The sequence below is a fragment of the Hemitrygon akajei genome, chromosome 7 (assembly GCF_048418815.1).
Source record: "Hemitrygon akajei chromosome 7, sHemAka1.3, whole genome shotgun sequence".
Lineage (NCBI taxonomy): Eukaryota > Metazoa > Chordata > Chondrichthyes > Myliobatiformes > Dasyatidae > Hemitrygon > Hemitrygon akajei.
Window position 1 is genome coordinate 98,206,273 of NC_133130.1, and position 22,751 is coordinate 98,229,023.

Genomic DNA, 22,751 nt, shown 5'->3' on the forward strand with positions numbered 1-22,751 from the left:
ACATCCTGAATGATGTTCTCAGGACAATGCATGTACACATGACAATAATAAACCAATTAAATAATTTATTTACTGATTTATTGCAGGTCTTTCATTGTTGCTGTGTCTAAATCCTGAAACACCCTTCACTATCAGCACTGAAGCAATTCACTGTTACCTTCTCGAGGGCAGTTAGGAATGAGCATTGGGATGCGCTGGAATTGTGTGAGCTTTGATTGATGATTGGAAGCCGTTTGTGGAAACTTTGCAAGCCGCTATGGATATGAACTCTGGCCCAGCTCCACTCTGCACCAGTGAACCGTAAAGGTTCAGCGGAAGGAACACGAGCCTGCGAGGTTGAAGATAAACCAGCCCTTGTCTTTTCACACAGGGCACAGTGTCAGGCAGCCAGGCGAGATGGTGACATTCGACAATGTCCTGAGGGACATCGGAGAGTTTGGGAGATGCCAGAAGTGGATTGTTCTGCTTTTGTCTTTGTGCGGGCTGACATTTTCCTTCCTGGTTGCCGTGTTTGTTTTCCTGGGAGTGATTCCAACACACTGGTGCCGGGGCCCGCCTGCCCTCGCGGGACTGCGGGAGAAGTGCGGGTGGACTCTGGAAGAGGAGCGGAATTTCACGGTGCCTCCGGAGAAGCCTGGGAGCTCCACGTACAGCCGATGTGAGGGCTACGATACAGACTGGAACCTGACCTCGCTCAGCTGCGAGTATCCAGAAGCATTAATCACAAACAGCTCTGGCGAGGTATACCGTACGTCCTGTAAGAACGGCTGGTTCTTTGACAGTTCACGTACAACAATCGTAAGCGAGGTAAACGATATTTCACTGAGATATGCCAGGATTTACATTATTTTATCACCAGTTTCTTTTGATACATAGTTGCTTAGTCATAAAAGTCTTTGTAAAATTTAACAGAATTGACGTGGAAGTTAAATTTCCTGGAACCACAGCATTGTAGATCCACAGATTGAGGCCTCTCTGCTCATGGTGCCTGGGCCAGCCCTTTGAAAAGCTGTCTAACCTGTTCCCCATTGTCATGCACAATCATTTCCTTGAGAACTCAGCAGGTCAGGCAGCACCTACGGAGAGGAATAAACATTTGACATTTTGGGCCGAGAGATTCCTCTCCATAGACGCTGCCTGACCTGCTGAATTCCTCCAGCGTTTTGTGTGTGTTGCTCTGGATTTCCAGCATCTGCAGAATCTCTTGAGCTTAAAGACATTTAGTAGATTCCAGATCTTTTAAATTTTTTATTATTTTTCCAGGTACTAAAGATATTTAATTGGTTGACTTATAGTTTTCGAAGGATGTTTTGTTCTTTGATCAATTAGTGGGTCCACTTAGCCAAAGTTGAAGGAATACTATTGAGCCAGAGCTGAAGTTCATTGTTGTCATAGGCATCCAGACACAGGGTATCAATTCCATAAACATTGGCTTTTTGATGAGGACAAACATGTTAATATAAACTCAAATTAGCATAAGTTATAAATAATTTATATACAAATAAACAACAAAATAACACAGCGACACCAATGCAAGATTGAGAGAGAGAGTAAAGTAGTCTGAGGTAGTGTTAAGGCTTTTCAGGTGGGTTAAGTATCCTGATGGCAATGGGGAAGAAGTCGCTGAGACGCGGGTCTTCAGGCTCCTGTACCCCCTGTTAGCGATGAGAAGAGGGCATGCCCTGGTTGGTGGGGGTATCAGATGATGGATACTATCTTCCTGAGATGTTGTGTCTTGTAGAGTCCTCCGGTAGGGAGAGCTGTGCCCATGACGGATCTGGCTGGGACCACCACTTTTGCTTTTCTGTGTGTAAAAGAATCCCAGGGTAGTATATGGTGACTTATATGTTTGTTGGTAATAAATTTACTTTGAACTTTGAACTTTGTTAGAGTTCCCATATTAAGTTCACATATTCACTTTTCTTCTATTCACAATGCCCTGCGAAATTTCTAGAATTTTCCATGCTCTGTTTGTAGCGGTTAATGCTTGTGATGACATTCAAAATCCTTATTAACGCTGAACAATGCTTTTACTTCCCTCTGCTTGCCTCCTGCAAAGTTTGAGCTGGTGTGCAATGACGCCTGGAAGGTGGGCTTGTCCCAAGGCTGCATTCAAATCGGCTTTTTCCTTGGAGTACTAATCACAGGCTATGCTGCGGATAGGTATGTTGGACCTGCAATCTGAGAATTCATTTGTCCCCCCGACCCCTTCCTTAACTAAGCAAAACAAATGCTTCTGTTTCAAGGTTTGGCCGCAAGCTCTGTTTACTGACCTGCCTGGGTGGGACAGGAGTCGCTGGGATCTTGGTCACCATCGCGCCCGTTTACCCGATGTTTGTGATTTTCCGACTCCTGCAAGGCTTGTTTGGAAGGGGGATATCTCTCATCATTGCCGTCATGGGTAAGCCTTGGAGCTGAGTGCAATTGAGTTAAGTGAACGCTGTACAGAGAAATCACTGGCATTTGTGACAAAATGCAATCTTAAAGCTAAGCTGAACATTCTAACTGATTCACAAAGTTTATCTTCAACAAAGCCTTCAATCAACAAAGTTCATATACTGTATGTCACCATATACCACCCTGAGATTAATTTTCTTCCAGGCATTCCAGCAGATCAAAGAACCACAATAGAATTGATGGAAAACGACACACAAACACTGACAAACTGCCAATGTGCAAAATAAACAAATAAATAATATTGAGAACATGAGTTGTAGAGCCTTTGAGAGGGAGTCCATCTGTTTAGAATTAGTTCAGAGTTGAGGTGAGTAAAGTCATTCAAGCTGGTTTAGGAGCCTGATGATTGAGGGGTAATAACTGTTCCTGAACCTGGTGGTGTGGAGCCTAAGGCTCTTGTACCTCCTTCCTGATGAGAGCAGTGAGAAGAGAGTGTGGCCTGAATGGTGGGGGTTCTTGACGATGGATGCTGCTTTCCTGCTACTGCGCTCCTTGTAGATGTGCTCAGTAATAGGGAGAGCTTTTCCTGTGATGTATCCATTACTTTTTGTAGGCTTTTCCATTCTTGAGCATTGGTGTCTCCTGTCATACAACAAGTCAATATAATCTTCACCTTCCCTCTATAGATGTTTGCCCAGGCTTTGGATGACATGCCGGATCTATGCAAACTTCTAAGTCAGTTGTCTTCTAGGACTGCTGTGCCTTCTTTGTGATGGCACTCACATCCCAGCCCCAGGACGGAATCTCGGAAATGATAATGCTGAGGAATCCAACATTACTGACCTCTGATCCCCTGACGAGGACTGGCTCATGGACCTCTGGTTTCCTCTTCCTGAAGTTGATAATCAGCTCTTTGGTTTTGCGGATGTTGAAGGAGAGGTTGTTGTTGTGGCACCACTCAATCAGATTTTCAGTCTCCCTCCTGCTGATCAACATATTAGTCATTCATTTTCCTAATCGGGTGCTTTGATCAAGTTACAACCTAGACAGGGGGAAAACACAATGATGTGATGATGAGGTAGCAATTAACTGGCATGTGATTGGTTATTATCTTGTCTTTGTCATGACTCAAGCATTTGGGATATCATCAGGCAGGCTCGGGCCACAGTTACCTTGTCCTGTTCATCAGTTACCATTTCAATAATGATTAATCAATAATGAGTCATCTGAGGAGTACAGCAGTGCGTTTTGCTTTTCTGTGTGCACTGTTTTATAACTTTGCTAAAGTTATAAGTTGAGCTTACCGTGATGTGCACAGCTATGGTGAGGTGCTTGATGCTATGAAAAGCTTGCTTGCACCAGCGCCAGGCCTGTAGGTACAGACAATACACTGAATGTGCATTATAACACGCTGAGAAAAAGACAACGAGAGACTGTCCAGTTACAGGCCCTTAGTGGAAAAGAAAGCAAGTTCACGTCAGTGTAAGGGGTGCTCGTAGACTTTCATTCCTGAAGTGGTTAGGGTTGTGCAGGTTAGTTCAAGAACCTGGTGGTTGCAAGAAAGGAGCTATTCCTGAACCTGGTGGTGTGGGATTTCAGCTTCTGTACCCTTGCCTGTTAGTAGCATCGAGAAGAGGGCATGGCCTAGAGGGTGATGGATCCTTGCTGATAGGTGTCATTAGCCCTGATGGAGGTCTCGGCCCAAAACGTTGACTGTTCATTCCTCTCCATAGACGCTGCCTGACCTGCTGAGGTCCTCCAGCATCTTGTGCGCATTGCTCTGGATTTCCAGCATCTGCAGGATCTCTTGTGAATATATTGGATATTCATACAATTTTACCCCAATGACTAAATGGATATCAGTATCACCCGTGGCAATCTATGGTCTCTGGCAAGGTCGTGGCTTGGAATTAGTTGTTTTCTCAAGTTCATAGGGATGGTTTTGAAGACAGAAAGAGGAGTTAGGGGTCAGATGAGGATTTAGGGACAGGAATGTGGGGGAGGTAGAGGTCAGATTAGGGTTTAGGGATAGGGATGTGAAGGAGTTAGAGGGCAGGCCGGAGTTTAGGCCTCTGCTCTGCACTCTGTGGTTGAAGCCTACTGATATAGACATGGGACAAAGGACATCCAGAGTCTCGGCCTCCACTCTGTGCTCGAAGGCCAGAGATGTGGACATGCAATGGAAGATTCACAGATGTTGGGCTGGCAAGCACTGTGGACGAAAATCAGTGAAGGCAACGGCTGGTGGCCCACTGGGTCAGCGAGACCCCCACGTCAGTGGTACCAGGAGCAGATGTCCATGTGAGCAGGGAGCATGAGAGCCAGTATACCTAACGTCAGACATCCCCCCACCCTTCTCCCCCCTCCCCTCTCCCCGATACATGAGTCAGCAAGACCAGAGCTTAAGGCCAGGAATTCGTGGTCCCATAATCAGCTAGCCCTGGGGTTGATACTAACGGTCAATCAGAAATCTGGAAGTCAAGTACTGAAGCCCACTGGAGAAGCTGGAGGGCCATTGTGTATGAGTCTGCTGGGGTGGGGTGGGGGGGTGCAGCAGCCTGTGCTGGGGTTGGAGGACTGTCTGTGTGGGTTTGTGAGTGGGTGAGAGTGAGGAAAGGGGCTTGTTTGTGCTGTTGTTGTTTTGTTAGATTCCGTTTTGTTGTGTTCTGTGCTGTTCTGCTGAACGTTGTGGGCAGGCTACGTTGGCTTGGCGGTGGTACTTGCAGGCTGCCCCCAGCACATCTTGTGCTGGTCGTTAATGCAAAGGCACATTTTTCTGTCTATTTGGATGTACATGTGATAAATAAATTGATTTGAAATCTGAATCTGACTGAGTCATCTTCATACAGCTCCTTATAATAGTGATGCTTCATACTTTGTAGCTCCTGTAATTATTGCCATAGCAACACTAAATATTGTCACCTGGAAGACTTCTGGTAATCAATTGTTCTTTCTTCTGGAGTTGGCTTGCTGTCTGAAGGAGATTATTATATACACAATCAGATTTTTGGAGATTGGCTTTGGGATCCCAGGATCCAGCACATTTCGCACTGGGGATAAGATCACGGCAGGCCAATGCCAGAGCCAGCAGAAGCTGGACAATCTCCTTCTCCCGCCACCAGCTTAAGCAAATTCCAGTGGGAGACGAGCAATGATGTCAAAACTGATATTCAGGCAGAGCAACAATTAAGTATGGGTTCAGGAATGATATTCCCGGAATGCCAGGATAACAAGCCAACCTGCTAACTCCTTGTGCCAATGTGACTTTGCAACAGTAGGCATCAACATCTCTGAAGATCTATCCCAGGCCCATTATATTGATGCAATTACAAAGAGAGCACGACAACGGCTGAATTTCATTAGGAGTTGGAGGAGGTTTGTTATGTCACTAAGGACTCCAGCAAATTTCTCCAGATGCACTGTGGAGAACATTCTAGCTGGTCACGTCCCCATCTGGTATGGAGGGGGCCACTGGACAGGATTGGAAAACACTGCAGAGGGATGTAAACATGAGAAAGTCTGTGGATGCTGGAAGTCCAAAGCAACACAAACAAAATGCTGGGGGAGCTCTGTAGGTCAGGCAGCAGCTAAAGACATGAATAAACGGTCAATGTTTCGGGCCAAGGCTCTTCTTCAGGACTAGAAAGGAAGAGGGAAGATGCCGGAATAAAAAAAGGTGGTGGGAGGAGAAGGAGGATAGCTCGAAGGTGATGGGCGAAACCAGATGGGAAGGGAAGATAAAGGGCTGGAGAAGAAGGAATCTGATAAGAGAGGAGAGTGGACAACAGGAGAAAGGGAAGGAGGAGGGAACTCGGGGGAGGTGATAGACAGGTGAGAAGAGGTAAGAGGCCAGAATGGGGAAGAGAAGAAGAGGGAAGGGGGAGGGAAAACTTTTTTTTTAACGGAAGGAGAAATCAATATTTATGCCATCAGGCTGGAGGCTACCCAGACCTCCTCCACCCCGAGGGTTGACTCATCTTGGATCAAAAGGAGGCCGTGGACCGACATGACAGAACGGGAATGGGGATGGGAATTAAAATGCTTGGCCAACGAAAAGTTCCACTTTTGGCAGGTGAAGTGGAGGTGCTTGATGAAGCGGTCCCCCAATTTACAACGGGTCTCACCAATGTAGAGGAGGCCACGTTGGGAGCACTAGACACAATGGATGACCCCAGCAGACTCACAGATGAAGTGTTGCCCCACCTGGAAGGATTGTTTGGGGTCCTGAGTGAAGTTAGGGACGAGGTGAAGGGGCTGATGTAATTTGCACGGATAAGTGTTGGGAGGGAGATTAGTGGAAAGGGACAAATGGACAAGGAAGTCATGGGTGCAGCAATCTTTGCGGAAAGCGGGTGGGGGGGAGGTGAAGGTATGTTGGGTGGTAGGATCCCTTTGGAGATGGTGCAAGTAGCAGAGGATGATGTGTTAGATGAGGAACCTCGTGATGTGGTAGGTAAGGACAAGAGGAAGCAACACGTACAACAAGCTGGATGAACTCAGCAGGGCGGGCAGTCAACGTTCCGGGCCGAGACCCTTCGTTGGGACACGAGGAATCCTGTCACTGCTAAGGCAGTGGCAAGTTTGTGAAGTGGAGGAGATGTGAGTGAGGGCAGCCTCAAGATGCTGGACCCCACCACCCAGGACATGCCCAGGAACCCATGAACTATGCCTCACTACTTTGCTCTCTTTGTGCTACTTACAGTGTACATATTCTCTGTATATTTCTTATTGTAATTTATAGTATATTGTATGTTTTCCTCTGTACTGCTGATGCAAGACAACACATTTCAAGACACGTGTTAGTGATAATAAGTCTGATTCTGGTTCTGATGTGACCCAAATTCAAAATCCTGATCACAACCATCAAAAAAAAACTGGCCATGGATATGATAATCTCCTTCAAAGAGCCGGGCTGCAGCAAGCATACGCAAAACAATAGAACCATAGAACATAGAACATTACAGCACAGAAACAGACCTTTTGGCCCTCCTTGGCTGTGCCGAACCATTTTTCTGTCTAGTCCCACTGATCTGCACCCGGGCCATATCCCTCCAAACCCCTCTCATCCATGTACCTGTCCAAGTTTTTCTTAAATGTCAAAAGTGAGCCTGCATTCACCACTTCATCTGGCAGCTCATTCCACACTCCCACCACTCTCTGTGTGAAGAAGCTCCCCCTAATGTTCTCTTTAAACTTCTCCCCCTTCACCCTTAACCCATGTCTTCTGGGTTTTTTTTTCTCCCCTAGCCTCAGTGGAAAAAGCCTGTTTGCACTCACTCTGTCTATACCCATCATAATTTTATATACCTCTATCAAATCTCCTCTCATTCTTCTACACCCCAGGGAATAAAGTCCTAACCTAGTCAACCTTTCTCTGTAACTCAGTTTCTCAAGTCCCGGCAACATCCTTGTAAACCTTCTCTGCACTTTTTCAACCTTATTAATATCCTTCCCGTAATTAGGTGACCAAAACTGCACACAATACTCCAAATTCGGCCTCACCAATGTCTTATACAACCTCACCATAACATTCCAACTCTTATACTCAATACTTTGATGTATAAAGGCCAATGTACCAAAAACTCCCTTTACTACCCCTTCTACCTGTGATGCCACTTTTAGGGAATTTTGTATCTGTATTCCCAGATCCCTCTGTTCTACTGCACTCCTCAGTACCCTACCATTTACCTTGGTTTGTCCTTCCAAAGTGCAATACCTCACACTTTGTATCATCAGCAAATTTGCTGATCCATTTTACCACATTATCATCCAGATCATTGATATAGATGACAAATAACAATGGACCAAGCACTGATCCCTGTGGCATCCTACTAGTCACAGGCCTCCACTCAGAGTAGCAATCCTCCACTACCACTCTGACTTCTCCCATTGAGCCAATGTCTACCAATTTACTACCTCACCATGTATATCTAGCGACTGAATCTTCCTAACTAACCTCCCATGTGGAACCTTGTCAAAGGCCTTACTTTGACAAGGCAAGACAGGGGCATTGATCAGAAATCTTTCGGATGACAGATTTGAACACTTCTTAACTTCCTGGTTCCTAACTTTCTTGATTTGATTCCACATATCAGCAATCCCGATTGCATGTGTTGCTTTGGATTTCCAGCATCTGCAGAACCTCTCGTGTTTACGTCAGTAATTCCACTTTGTGGGCGTTGGTGGTAAAGTTGTTCTGCTTTCTGGCTTTTAATGCTCTTCTCGTCTTGTTCCAGACAATGAACCTGTTGATTTAATTCTTTTTCCGTTCTCTTCCCTTTTCATTGATCCTGGACTGAGTGCAATTCTCTTTTGAATAATGCAGCAATTCAACCAAATTCACTGCACGTATTACCGTCTGTTTTAATTGCTTCAGATCTGAAGGTACCTGTATTTTGTCCTTCAGTGTACAGAGGCATTCTATAGTTTTAGTGTCATGGGCTCCTCCAGGACAGACAGAGGTGCTCTGGCTCACTAAGCCCACACTGATCACCAACACATTTTCACTAATCCACCCTTTAAAGCCATTTTATTCTCCCCACCCCCACACTGCCTCCAACTCTCACCCCCACAGCCCCCAGATTCTACCACTCACCTGCCTTTGGCATGTGGGTGAGAAACCAAAGCACCCAGAGGAAACCAACACACTCACGGGGAGAACAAACTCCACACTGACAGTTCCAGATGTCAGAATGGAACCTGGCTAGATGGAGATGTGAGGTATCTGCACTACCCAATGTTCCACCCTGCCAATGATTGATTGGTTGCCATCACCACTCTGCCTTTGATTGATTGGCTGGCTGCACCACTCTGCCTATGATTGATTGGCTGCCTACCACTCTGCCAATGATTGATTGGCTGCCTACCACTCTGCCTATGATTGATTGTCTGGCTGCACAACTCTGCCTATGATTCACACAAAATGCTGGTGGAACACATCAGGCCAGGCAGCATCTATAGGGAGAAGCACTGTCGACGTTTCGGGCCGAGGTCCTTCGTCAGAACTAACTGAAAGGAAAGATAGTAAGACATTTTTTCAGCATCTGCAGATTTCCTCGTGTCTGTCTATGATTGATTGGTTGTCTGTACCACTCTGCCTATGATTGATTGGCTGTCTGTTGTATGGGAGTTTCTACAGTGGAAAAGCAATTGCACTGGGGCAGACCCACTATCTCAGCCTTGGATAACCAGGTCCAGTGGTACAAGCAGTTGTCACAACAGCGGTCTTCCTCAGTTACAGTGAATAATCATGACCTCTTCTGTGCCTTTTCATGCCCTTTGTGCCCTTTTCTGTGCCCTTTTCATGGAGCATTGCAGAACCACCTTCTTGACTGTCGGATCTCACTGTTGATCTCATCCTTCCAGTCTGCCGGAGATGGCTTCACATGCTAGGCCCCTATATAACTGGTGTACATAAGGCCCACCGGCTACCCTCGACCAGCTCAGCCTGCCTGTTGAAGCGGTGTTCCCAGTGTGGCTGCTGTCATGTGCTAACAGTTACCTGGAGCCACAGGTGAGAGCTGAGTGACCGGGGGGACCAAAGGTGAGTGAGCTGCCCCAGAATGGACACGACAAGCCCCTGAACCAGAGGTTCTCGCCCTCCCTCGGTACCCCGCACACCTCATCTGTCAGCTCTACAGCCTTTGGGTCAAGCATCAGTTGCTCATGTAATCAATTCTGCTCACAGCTTAAAACTGGAATTGTTCAATTTTGTATTTTTCCAGTACAATCTGGTCTGATTTCTTCAATTAGCTTGCGACTCACTGTGTTAAATATTTGGTTATTCTTTAGCCATATTGTTTAGCATTTTGCAAAAGGATGTCCAAGTGGCATTGATTATGCTTAAGGATCACTTGTCAAGTGTTCCTGCGAATAAATGGAGAGCTTCTAGCAACAATCATTACTGGGCTTCCCAGGTTAATTGTGGCAAAACAAAATGCTTCATTGATTGTCAAGCTAATTGTAAACTGGTTGCTAGTTAAACAGAGCAAAAGGTTAAAAATGCGCTGATTCTGACATCAGGAAACTGTTATAAATGATTAATTTCTTTCTCCGATGCTGTCTTGCTTTGGTGGGGGAGGTGAGCAGAAGGCAAGGGAGCCAGTGTTGCCTCTAATTTGTAATGACCAGCGTGCACAAAAATCTTATGCTGTGCAATTGTTTGCCCAGTGACAACAACATATACACACTGAATAATTTCTTCAATAAAAACAGCATAAATAAACCATCTCTAAAACCTGCAGACAGATCATTGCAAACTCCACGTTGTCGGCACTGTCTGCATCAGAAACCAGAAAAGGAAATGTGATTGTGTACGATAGTGAAATATACTTAACATGCCAACGTTTTGTGCACGGTTTAAATCCCTTTCTGCGTTAGTAGCAAAAGACACACACACACACACACACACACACACACACACACACACACACACACACACACTCACACACACACACACGCACACACTCACACACGCACACACACTCACTCACACACACACACACTCACACACACACGCACACACTCACACACACACGCACACACACACTCACTCACACACACACACACACTCTCACACACACACACTCACACACACACACTCACACACTCACACACACACACTCACACACACACACACACACTCTCTCACACACACACACACTCTCTCTCACACACACTCACACTCACACACACACACACACACACACACACACACACACACACACACACACACACACACACACACACACACACACACACACACACACACACACACACACTTACTTTATACCATGTAATGCTATACCGTGCTAGATGTAAGACTGGGTTTCCATTCCCACCATTGCCTGTAAGGAGATTTGTACGTTCTCCCTGTGACCATGTTGGTTTCCTCCAGGTGCTCAGGTTTCCTCCCACATTCCAAAGACCTATGGGTCGCGTTAGCAGTCATGGGCAAGTTATTTTAGTGTGGAGGCTGGTGACGCTTGCGGGCTGCCCCCGGCACATCCTGAGTGCATTGGTCATTGACACAAATGATGTGTTTCGACACACATGTGACAAATAAAAATAATCTTAAAAAGACTTAGGAGTGAATTTTGGGGATGTCTCAAATGTGGGGGAAGGACACTCTGGATGTCTCAGGGTCAGTCAGCAGCTTGGAGCCATTTGCAGAAGGTTGTGTAGGGGACTTGGGAAGAGAGATGACCACGCAGTAGATTTGAGAGGTGTTTGTGCTTCTGTGGGACAGTAGCCTGCTGGGGATTCACTGCCATTATGACAAAGCCCCACAATAAGTCTCTGTGTTTATCACTGCCTAGAGTTACTTCATCTGGGTTGAGTTAGCGCCTTACGGCTGAGTTCTGTGGATTATGCTGAGTACACGCTGGATCTTTGACAACAAGGTCCTGAGCCTACTTGAGGTTTTTAGTCCTGACGAAGGGTCTCGGCCCGAAACGTGGACAGCGCTTCTCACTATAGATGCTGCCTGGCCTGCTGTGTTCCACCAGCATTTTGAGTGTTTTGTTGAGGTTTTTAGTGTGGTTTTCACTTGTATAATTCCTGACAAATTAGTCACAAAGCAGCTTTCTTCAAGACCATAGGACATAGGAGCAGAATTAGGCCATTCAGCCCATCGAGTCTGCTCTGTCATTCTATCATGGTTGATTTATTATCCCTCTCAACTGCATTCCTCTGCCTTCTCCCCATAACCTTTGATACCCTTATTAATCAAAAGCCTATCAATCTCTGCTTTAAATATACTCAATAATGGCCTCCACAACAGTCTATTACAATGAATTCAACAGATTCATCACCCTCTGACTGAAGGAATTTCTCCTCATCTCAGTTTAGAAGAGCCATACTTGTATCCTGAGGCTGTGCTCTCTGGTCCTAAACACTCTCACTATTGGAAGGATCCTTTCCACACCCATTTTGTCTAGGCCTTTCAATATTCGGTAGGTTTCAATGAGATACCCCTCTTCTTCTTCTAAGCTCCAGTGAGTACAGACCCAGAGCTATCAAAAGGCTCTCCATACTTTAACCCTTTCATTCCCAGGGCCATTCTCGTGTACTTCAGGACCTTCTCCAACGCCAGCTCAGCCCCTTTTAGATAACGGGCCTACAACTGCTCACAGTACTTTGCACGGTCTGATCAAAGCATCGTAAAACCTCAGCTACCCATTACTGGCAATGACGATTCACTTTCTGCAATTATATCTCTTAGCCACACCAACTCTCAGCCGTATAACACAATGGATTTTTGAAGTCTCCACCAGGGTGAATTGAGAGTGTCATTTGCCATTGCCATGGCGATGGCATTGCAGCGAATGTCTGGGGGGGGGGGCAGATTCACCGCCAGGCTCTTGCTCTCCTGGTATGTGGCTGGGATCCTGGGTCACTTGATCTGCGGGATAACAGGCCAACGGAGTAGAAACGGGAGACTTCAGGAAGAAACTCATCCCTGATGCATTTCACCTTGAGCAATGCAATTTAATCATAAAGGCGAGTGTGCCACTCGGCACTAACCTGACAGCTTGCGAAGTCACAAATCCAGAGGCCGTATTGCCATTGCTGTAACAAAAATATTTTAAAAATTCTTGTCTTGTCCTTTTGTGAGAGATATTCACAAACAAAGGAAGCATTGTGCATGTGTTAAAGGTAATAATAAATTATTTTATAGATTTATATAAAGAATAAATTGCCAAAAAGAAGAAAAATGATTAACAAAGTAGTAAAAGAGACAAATTAATACTTAGTAATCAGTCACTAAGGCACTCCACAGAATGTGATCTAGTCAAGGTAGAAAATGGATCTGAAGGTGGGATATGGCGACATTTAAACAGCACACACAAAGTGCTGGAGGAACTCAGCAGTGTCTGTGGAAAAGAGAAAACAGCCGATGGGGGGGCAGACACCCTTCGTCAGGACTGGAAAAGAACGAGAAATCAGACTAAGCAGGTGGGGGGGGGGGTTTAAGAACCACAAGGTGATGGTGAAACTAGCAGGGGGAGGGGTGAAGTAGCGAGTTAGGAAGTCGATTGGTGAAAGAGATAACGGGCTGGAGAAGGGGGAACCTGATAGGAGAGGACAGAAGGCCATGGAAGGAAGGGAAGAGGGAGGAGCACCAGAGGGAGGTGATGGGCAGGTGAGGAGATAAGGTGAGGGAGGGAAACGGGGATGGGAAATGGTGAAGGAGAGGGGGTGAGGCAATATCAGATGGAGAAATCAATGCTCATGCCATCAGGTTGGAGACTACCCAGACGGAATATAAGGTGTTGTTCCTCCACCCTGAGTATGGCCTCTGCAGATCTTCTCTTCTCTATGTTCTTTGATAATGAATTTACTTTGAACTGCTGCTGGGAATCAGAAGTGCTGGCGGCTTTTTCTCTCTCTCTTTCTCTCACCTTCTCTCTCTCTCTTGTCCTCCTTCACTGTCATTCTCTCCCTCTCTTTCTCATTATTTGTCTTACAAACTTCCATTTTGTCTCACACATTTCAAAATGTACTAAGGCAAATGTAACCAAATTTAAAATACAATAAGTTTTTGTTACAATTTCCAGGGTGCTCATTCTTAATAAACATGATTATTAATGACGGAGATACTTAAGAGTTAAGGTGAAATTGTTATCTATTGCCAATCAAAATCTCAAATTTAGTTATAGCCAAATATAATTAACCAGATATACAGTACACTCCTATAGCTAATAAGGTGCTCACTGAGTGTGTGTTCGTGGTCTCCTGCTGTTGTAGCCCATCCACATCAAGGTTTGACGTGTTGTGCATTCAGAGGTGCTCTTCTATAGATCACACATGGTGATTTGAGTCACTGTCACTTTCCTGTCAGCTTGAACCAGTCTGGCCGTTCTCCTCTCACCTCTCATTAACAAGGCATTTTCATCCACAGAACTGTCCAATTTTTGTTTTTTACGCCACTCTCTGTAAACTGTGACAATCCCAGGAGATCATCAGTTTCTGAGACACTCAAACCACCCCATCTGGCACCAATAATCATTCCACAGTCAAAGTCACTGAGATCACATTTCTTCCCCATTCTGATGTTTGGCCTGAACAACAACTGAACCTCCTGACCATGTCTGCATGCTTTTATGCATTGGGTTGCTGCTGCATGATTGGCTGATTAGATATTTACATTAACAAGCAGGTGTGCAGGTGTACCTAATAAAGTGGCTACTGAGTGTATATCGTTGATTGACCATAATCATCTCTAAAGCAAATTATATTGTTATTTATTTTCAGCCACAGAAGTTGTTGGATGCAGATACAGAAGATTTGCAATCGTCGTAACCCAAGCAGTTTTCTCCTTGGGTGCAATGCTACTTCCTGGTTTTGCCTACATGATCGAATCCTGGAAAGGAATCCACATGGCCGTTACTGTCCCCAACTTTGTCTTGCTGCTTTACTGCTGGTAATTGCAATTTACTGCAAACTCTCCCCATCACTGAATGATGCACGAGGGCTGTGGTGTTGATTGATTTTACAAACTCAACCTTTTCCACTTTTAGCCTAATCCCTGAGTCTCCTCGGTGGCTGTTATCCTGCAAGAGAACCAAGGAAGCGTTGAAAGTTGCCCAGGAGATGGCAGAGCAGAATGGAAAGTGTCTCCCGACCATCTACAAAGAGGTAATGAACTTAAGGCAAGGAATGCGGGAAAACCACGGTAGAAGCTTAAATGCCCCACTACATAGAACACAAACTCAACATTGGTTCAAACTTTTGTAAAGCATGAATGTGCCAAATTTGAATTTTGAATTTTTTGTCTTTTGTCAAAGCTCCCTTCTAGAAAGCACTATAGGGCTATTAAAACAAAAACTTGACGTCATCTTAAAAGTTTCTTCCACATGTAAGTTAATCAGATCAACTATTCCAGTTAACCCCTACCCTCTCTATTTATTACCTCAGTCATTGTAAGCACTTTAAACCATTTTTCATAAAGCTGTTTACATTGTAAATACATGCTGGTATTTAACGAATTTATGCATATTTTATTCCAAGTCCACACTTTGTCCTCTAACTTTATTTTTATATAACTCTTTGTTCTTTATAATTGTTGAATATTGTTTTTTTGTTCCATGTTATGCCCTGACCAACACACCACAGCAAAATTCCTAATACCTGTAAATGTATGTGGTGAATAAAGTTGATCCTTGGTGAGGTAACATGGGATTAAATAGAAATAAACATTAATATCATAGCTTTTCAACTAACAATTATTATGATAACGATAAACTGGGATATATAGAACACAGAACAAACAACATCACATCACACTACAGGCTCTTCAATCCATGCTATTGTGTTAATCTTTTAATGTAACCTAAGATCAACCTAACCCTTCCCTCCTATGTCAGCATCGTTATCAAACATACGGTTGTTGACCTTGAATATCTTGAGGGTAATTCTTGTGCTGCTGCAGCATAAACTAGGCAGTGGCAGTATTGACATACCGATTAGCCGCACCATCCTCAAACTCTTTCCAAATGTATGACAAGGTGACCCTCCCACTAGAACTAATTGTGAGTCTCACAACTACCAGCTCACTGAAGCTAGCAATGTTGTTACAATCCTCATTCCCATGTGGCTGATACTGACTCACGATCCCACCTTCCAATAATGTGCAACTGCAATGGGGTAAAGGGGTAGCCATTAGTGAGACCTTTAACTTTCAGACATGCCTGGCACTTGTCCTTACTGTGGCCTCTTTTGGACTGTGTGCCACGAAAGGTTCTGCAGATGCTGAAAATGCAGAGTAACAGACACACCAAAAGCTGGAAGAACTCTGCAGGTCAGGCAGCATCTGTGGAGAGGAGTGATCAGTTGACATTACAGGCTACGTCTGGAAAGCGGGGGGGAAGAAGCCAGAATAAGGGAGAAGGGTGAGGGAGTGGAGTGCAAGCTGGTAGGTGGTAGGTGAAACTAGCTGAGGGAGGGGGAGTGATGAGAAGCTAGCAGGTGATAGATGGATGAGGTAAAGGGCTGAGGATCTAATAGAAGAGTAGAGTAGACAATGGGAGAAAAGGAAGGAGGAGGGCCAACCAGAGGGAGGTGATGGCCAAATGAGGAGAAGAGAAGGGGTTAGAGGGGAGGCAGAACAGGGAGTGGAAAATTACTGGAAGTTAGAAAAATCAAAGTTCATGCCGTTGGGTCGGAGGCTACTCAGAAGGAGTATGAGGTCTTGCTCCTCCAATCTGACTCAACATGATGGTAGAGGAGGTCATGGACCAACATGCCAGAATGGGAATGTGGTCTCATGTTTGGCTGCCTTAGTATGAGGGTTCGCAGCAAGTGTGGAATTTTGTGGGATCTCTCTTCCGGTAACATGGCTCACCTGTGTCTTTCAGATGATAATGGTGGAGAACAGCCCTGAAGAGGTGAAGAAGCCTTCCTTCCTGGACTTGTTTAGGACACCACAGATGAGAAGACATGCGCTAATTTTAATGTACTCCTGGTAGGTTTAAAAAACTGGGTTCTGTTAGTCAGAGGGAAACTCGATGTACAGGCCCTTCAGCCTACTGTGTCCACATTGAGCTTTATGCTCATCTACACCAGTCCCTTGTGGGACCACGTCCTTCCATGCTGGCCTGTGTAAGTGTCCATTATAGTGATTCCATCTGATTCCACTTCCTCCCCAGCAGCATGTTCCAGTTGTCAACAACTTTGGGTAAGAAATCCTACCACTCAGCTTAAACTCCCTCCTCTCACCTTTAACCTATGCCCCCTTGTTTTTTAAACACCTCTGCTGTATTTGAATATAATAGGTACAATAGCTTATTTGGGGGTGGAAAGGCGATGGTTAAGATTCATGATTGTTCAATATCATTTCCAGTACACAAATGTAAAGGTGAACAAAATCTGGATCTGATGCACCACGAGGGTCCGCACGGAAGGTTAGTTAGGAAGGTTCAATCGTTAGGTATTAATACTGAAGTAGTAAAATGGATTCAACAGTGGCTGGATAGGAGATGCTAGAGAGTAGTGGTGGATAACTGTTTGTCAGGTTGGAGGCCGGTGACTGGTGGTGTGCCTCAGGGATCTGTGTTGGGTCCAATGTTGTTTGTCATTTACATTAATGATCTGGATGATGGGGTGGTAAATTGGATTAGTAAGTATGCAGATGATACTAAGGTAGGTAGTGTTCTGGAATATGAAGTAGGTTTTCAAAGCTTGCAGAGAGATTTAGGCCAGTTAGAAGCGTGGGCTGAAAGATGGCAGATGGAGTTTAATGCTGATAAGTGTGAGGTGCTACATTTTGGTGGGACTAATCAAAATAGGACATACATGGTAAATGGTAGGGCATTGAAGAATGCAGTAGAACAGAGTGATCTAGGAATAATGGTGCATAGTTCCCTGAAGGTGGAATCTCATGTGGATAGGGTGGTGAAGAAAGCTTTTGGTATGCTGGCCTTTATAAATCAGAGCTTTGAGTATAGGAGTTGGGATGTAATGTTAAAATTGTACAAGGCATTGGTGAGGCTAAATTTGGAGTATTGTGTACAGTTCTGGTCACTGAATTATAGGAAAGATATCAACAAAATAGAGAAAGTACAGAGGAGATTTACTAGAATGTTACCTGGGTTTCAGCACCTAAGTTATAGAGAAAGGTTGAACAAGTTAGGTCTTTATTCTTTGGAGCATAGAAGGTTGAGGTGGGGGGGTACTTGATAGGTGTATTTAAAATTATGAGGGGATAGATAGAGTTGATGTGGATAAGCTTTTTCCATTGAGAATAGGGGAGATTCAAACAAGGGGACATGAGTTGAGAGTTAAGGGGCAAAAGTTTAGGGGTAACACGAGAGGGAGCTTCTTTACTCAGAGAATGGTAGCTGTGCGGAACGAGCTTCCAGTAAAAGTGGTAGAGGCAAGTTCGATATTGTCATTTAAAAAAAACTTGGATAGGTATATGGACAGGAAAGGAATGGAGGGTTATGGGCTGAGTGCAGGTCGGTGGGACTAGGTGAGAGTAAGAGTTCAGCACGGACTAGAAGGGCTGAGATGGCCTGTTTCTGTGCTGTAATTATTATATGGTTATGTGGTTAATAAAAAACACAATAAGATAAAGAACACAATAATAAAAAACGTATTAAATTTAAATGCATATATTGTTTGTATGTCCATAAGGTGAAGCTAGGCACGGGAATGCCTGCACATAATGTGACTCTGACAGGAAATGATGAAGTAGTGGTGGTTGGGGTGGGTTAAATGAGGGACGTATTGATCAGCCTTACTTCCTGGAGAAAGTAACTGTTTTTGAGTCTGGGTGGTCCTGGCTCGGAAGCAATTTAGCCCCCTTCCTGATGGGAGTGGGACAACCAGTCCATGAGCAGGGTGGGTAGGATCCTTTATGACATTGCTGGCCTTTTACTGGCACCTTTCTGAATATATGTCCTTGATGGTGGGTAGGCCGGTGCCAGTGATGCATTGGACACCTTTGACCACCCGTTGCAGATCCTTTTTGTCCACCACAGGGCAGTTTCCATACCAAGTGGTGACGCAGCAGATTAGGATGCTCTCCATTGCACATATGTAGAAGTTCTTGAGTATTGTTGGGAAACTATGTGAATATTTTGTGTCAAAACCTTTCAGAATCTGGAATAAATGAGGAACTGAACGAAATTAGCAGAAAGCAATTAGCATTCAGGAAATTAATGGGACTGACATGTGGTGCAGAGTCTGCTGCCCTGCCCCCTAGGGGCTGCCTCTGGTGATAACAGCCATACTGATTACTGACTTCCAAACTTCCCATGGATTTGAGAACTGCTCCCACAGGTTAGAAAGTGGAAAATCAAACCTAATATTTAAGAAAGAAGAAAAGGAGAAAACGCAGGGATCTATTGACTGGATAGCCTAACTTTAGTGGAAGGGAAAATGTTGAAGTATGTTAGATTAAGATAATATTAGTTTATTGTCATATACACCAGGGTGTAATAAAATTCCTTACTCATGTGAAGCTCGGAGAATAACTAGTACACACAAATCAGAATCCGGTTTATTATCACCGATAGATGTTGTGAAATTTGTTAACTTAGTGGCAGCAGTACATGTAATACAGATAAATATAGAAAACTGTAAGTAAATTAATTACAGTAAGTATAAATATACTCCCCAATGCCATTAGGCTTTACAATTCTACCGCCAGGACTTAAGAACTTTTTAAAAGCTATTATTAATGCTTTTTGAGATAGTGATTTAGATGCATATCATATTTTTTTTACTGAGTTAAGTATTGTATGTAATTAGTTTTGCTACAACAAGTGTATGGGACATTGGAAAAAAGTTGAATTTCCCCATGGGGATGAATAAAGTATCTATCTATCTATCTATCTATCTATCTATCTATCTATATTAAATAGTTACATTAAAAATAGTGCAAAAACAGAAACAATGAAAAGGTGATGAGGCACTGTTCATGGGTTCAATGTCCATTCAGAAATCAGATGGCAGAGGGGAAGAAGCTGTTCTTGAATCGCTGAGTGTGTGCCTTCAGGCTTCTGTACCTCCTTCCTGATGGTAACAATGAGAAAATGGCATGTCCTGGGTTGTGGGGGTCCTTAATAATGGATACTGCCTTTCTGAGACACCACTCCTTGAAGATGTCATGAAGACTAGTACCCATGATGGAGCTGACTAATTTTACAATTTTCTGTAGCTTTTTTCGGTCCTGTGCAGTAGCCCCCTCCCCTCCCCATACCAGACAGTGATGCAGCCTGTCAGAAGGCTCTCCACAGTACACCTGTAGAAGTTTTAGAGTATTTCAGGTGACAACCCTAATCTCCTCTACATCCCAATTAAATACTGCAATAAATTACAATAAGAAACATAAAATATAAATAGTGCAAAAATTGAGAACAGTGTTAATGAGGACCATTCATAAATCTGATGACGGAGTGGAAGAAACTGTTTCTAAAATGATGAGTGTGTCTTCAGGCTCCTGTACCTCCTCTCTGATGGTAGTAATGAGAAGCAGACATGTCCTGGGTGGTGAGGATGGATCCATGATGGATCCTTGAGGCACCACCTGTTGAAGATGTCCTCGATGGTGAGGAAGCTAGTGCCCATGACAGAGTTGGCTCAGTTTACTACCCTCTGTAGATTTTTCCGGTCCAATACATTAGTGCCTCCATACAGATGGGGGTGCTGGCCACAGTACATCTGTAGAAATTTACTAGTGTCTTTGGCGACTTACCAAATCTCCTCAAACTCCTAATGAAATACAGCCACTAGTGTGACTTCATCATCATTGCTCTAATCAGTTGGGACCAGGATAAATCTTCAGAGATGTTGTCACCCAGGGATTTAATGCTGCTGACCCTTTCCTCTGCTGATCCTTTGATGAGGACTGATGTGTGTTCCCTTGACTTCCTCATCCTGAAGCCCACAATCAATCCTTTGGCCTTACCGACACTGAGTGAAAAGTTGTCGTTGCAACACCACTCAACCAGCAGATCAATCTCACTCCTGCATGCCTCCTCATCACCATCTGAGATTACCATGATGTAACCGGCTGTGCTTAATATTATAATTAGCATGTGATCACCGCATAGTAATAATAAACAATTTTTTTAAATTCCAAACAATTTCTCAAACATTTTCTTTTTATAAATCCATTTAGACAAGTACCTAATCAATCTGTCACTTACGGTTGTGGTAATGATTAATGCAACAACAAGTGACAGGTTGATTAGCTACTTGTCTAAATGGATTTCTAAAAAGAAAATCATGTTTGACAAATAGTTTGGAATTTTTTGAGGATTTAACCAGCAGGATAGTTAAGGACAAACAAATTGATGTCAACTTGGACATAGAGACAACACATACAAAATGCTGGTGGAACACAGCAGGCCAGGCAGCATCTATAAGGAGAAGCACTGTTGACGTTTCGGGCCAAGACGTTGGTCCTGACGAATGGTCTCGGCCCGAAGAGTCGACAGTGCTTCTCCTTATAGATGCTGCCTGGCCTGCTGTGTTCCACCAGCATTTTGTGTGTGTTGTTTGAATTTCCAGCATCTGCAGATTTCCTCGTGTTTGGACGTAGAGAAGGCTTTTTGTAATGGAGTCACAGAAGAGGTTAGTGTGCATTGCACTGATAGTGATATAGTGGTATGAATGGAAGATTGGTTCATGAAGGAAGCAACAGACAGGTTAAAGTCATAGAGCTGTACAGCACAGAAAGAGGCCTTTTAACTCATCTAGACTGTTCCAAACTATTACTCTGCTTAGTCCCATTGACCTGCACCTGGACTATACCCCACCATACCCTGACCATTCATGTATTTATCCAAACTTCTCTCAAACACTGAAATTCAACCATTTCTGTGAGCAGCTCGTTCCACGCTTGCACCACCCTCTGGGTGAGGAAGTCCCCCCCTTATGTTTCTCTTAAACATTTCACCTTCCACCCTTAGCCTATGACCTCCAGTTCTTGTCTCACCCAATCTCAGGGGGGAAAAAAGTTGCCTACTTTTATCCTGTCTATACTCTTCAGAATTTTACATCCTCTATCAAAATTCCCCTCATTCTCCTGCACTAAAGTCCTAACCTATTCAACCTTTCCCCATCCCTGTGGTGGGATCAATGTAGGCGTTTATTGTAATCGGGTGCTGCCTAATGGCTGGTATGGACTGAGTGGTCTGAATGGCCTTGCTTTGTGCAGCATGGCTTTGAATCGAGTTTGTATTTGAGCACGGGCTGGATGTGGAGTGAATAATGACGTGCAGGATGTTCCATGTGTCAGCCGGGCACCACAAGTACTAGGGCTTCACAGGGGAGTCTGCTGTAACAGTGTCTTTGTTCCTCTTTCACAATGCTCAGGTTCACAAGCAGCGTGGTGTACATGGGGCTTATCTTACGCCTGGGGTTCCAGGGCAGTGAGAGTTACAGTGACATCTTCGTAGCTGGGGCAGTGGAACTGCCAGCGACAATGCTCGGCTTTCTGGTTGTGCACCGCGTGGGCCGGCGCTGTCCTTTCGTGGCCTCCAGCGTCCTGGCCGGAGCCTTCTGCCTGATAGCAGCATGCATTTCTGGAGGTAGGCACATTGCTGTAGACAGGCAGCCTGCAATATTGAGCTGCTGAGTGTAATGTTCAGGGCTGAGGCATTTCTCTCACACAGTGTCCTCTCTATTGAGCATCTTTTCACCATGTCTTATGAAAACAATTAACTCTGTGTGGATCAATCATAAGTACATTTATTTTACTTGCAACAATGGAAGACTGGCACTGGCACAAGAACTGGTGATGGCTTCGATAAAACCGACAATATAATCTCTCCTTTATACACACATATAGCGACTGTGCGTCAGTTCAAGGACAGGATGTATTCTGTTTGTCTGATTAATCAGTG

The 22,751-nt window shown here is 44.5% G+C and overlaps 1 protein-coding gene across 1 annotated transcript in view; it reads left to right on the plus strand.

The window, feature by feature from the left end:
- The first annotated feature begins 280 nt into the window (after positions 1 to 280).
- Positions 281 to 22,751, plus strand: part of LOC140730724 (solute carrier family 22 member 3-like) — a 42,975-nt gene continuing 20,504 nt past the window's right edge. The window contains exons 1-7 of the mRNA XM_073051542.1: positions 281 to 807; positions 2,060 to 2,163; positions 2,247 to 2,401; positions 14,653 to 14,821; positions 14,919 to 15,036; positions 16,755 to 16,861; positions 22,222 to 22,436. Coding sequence (XP_072907643.1) covers positions 397 to 807; positions 2,060 to 2,163; positions 2,247 to 2,401; positions 14,653 to 14,821; positions 14,919 to 15,036; positions 16,755 to 16,861; positions 22,222 to 22,436 — 1,279 coding nt within the window. The 5' untranslated portion in view covers positions 281 to 396. The remainder of the gene's footprint in view (positions 808 to 2,059; positions 2,164 to 2,246; positions 2,402 to 14,652; positions 14,822 to 14,918; positions 15,037 to 16,754; positions 16,862 to 22,221; positions 22,437 to 22,751) is intronic.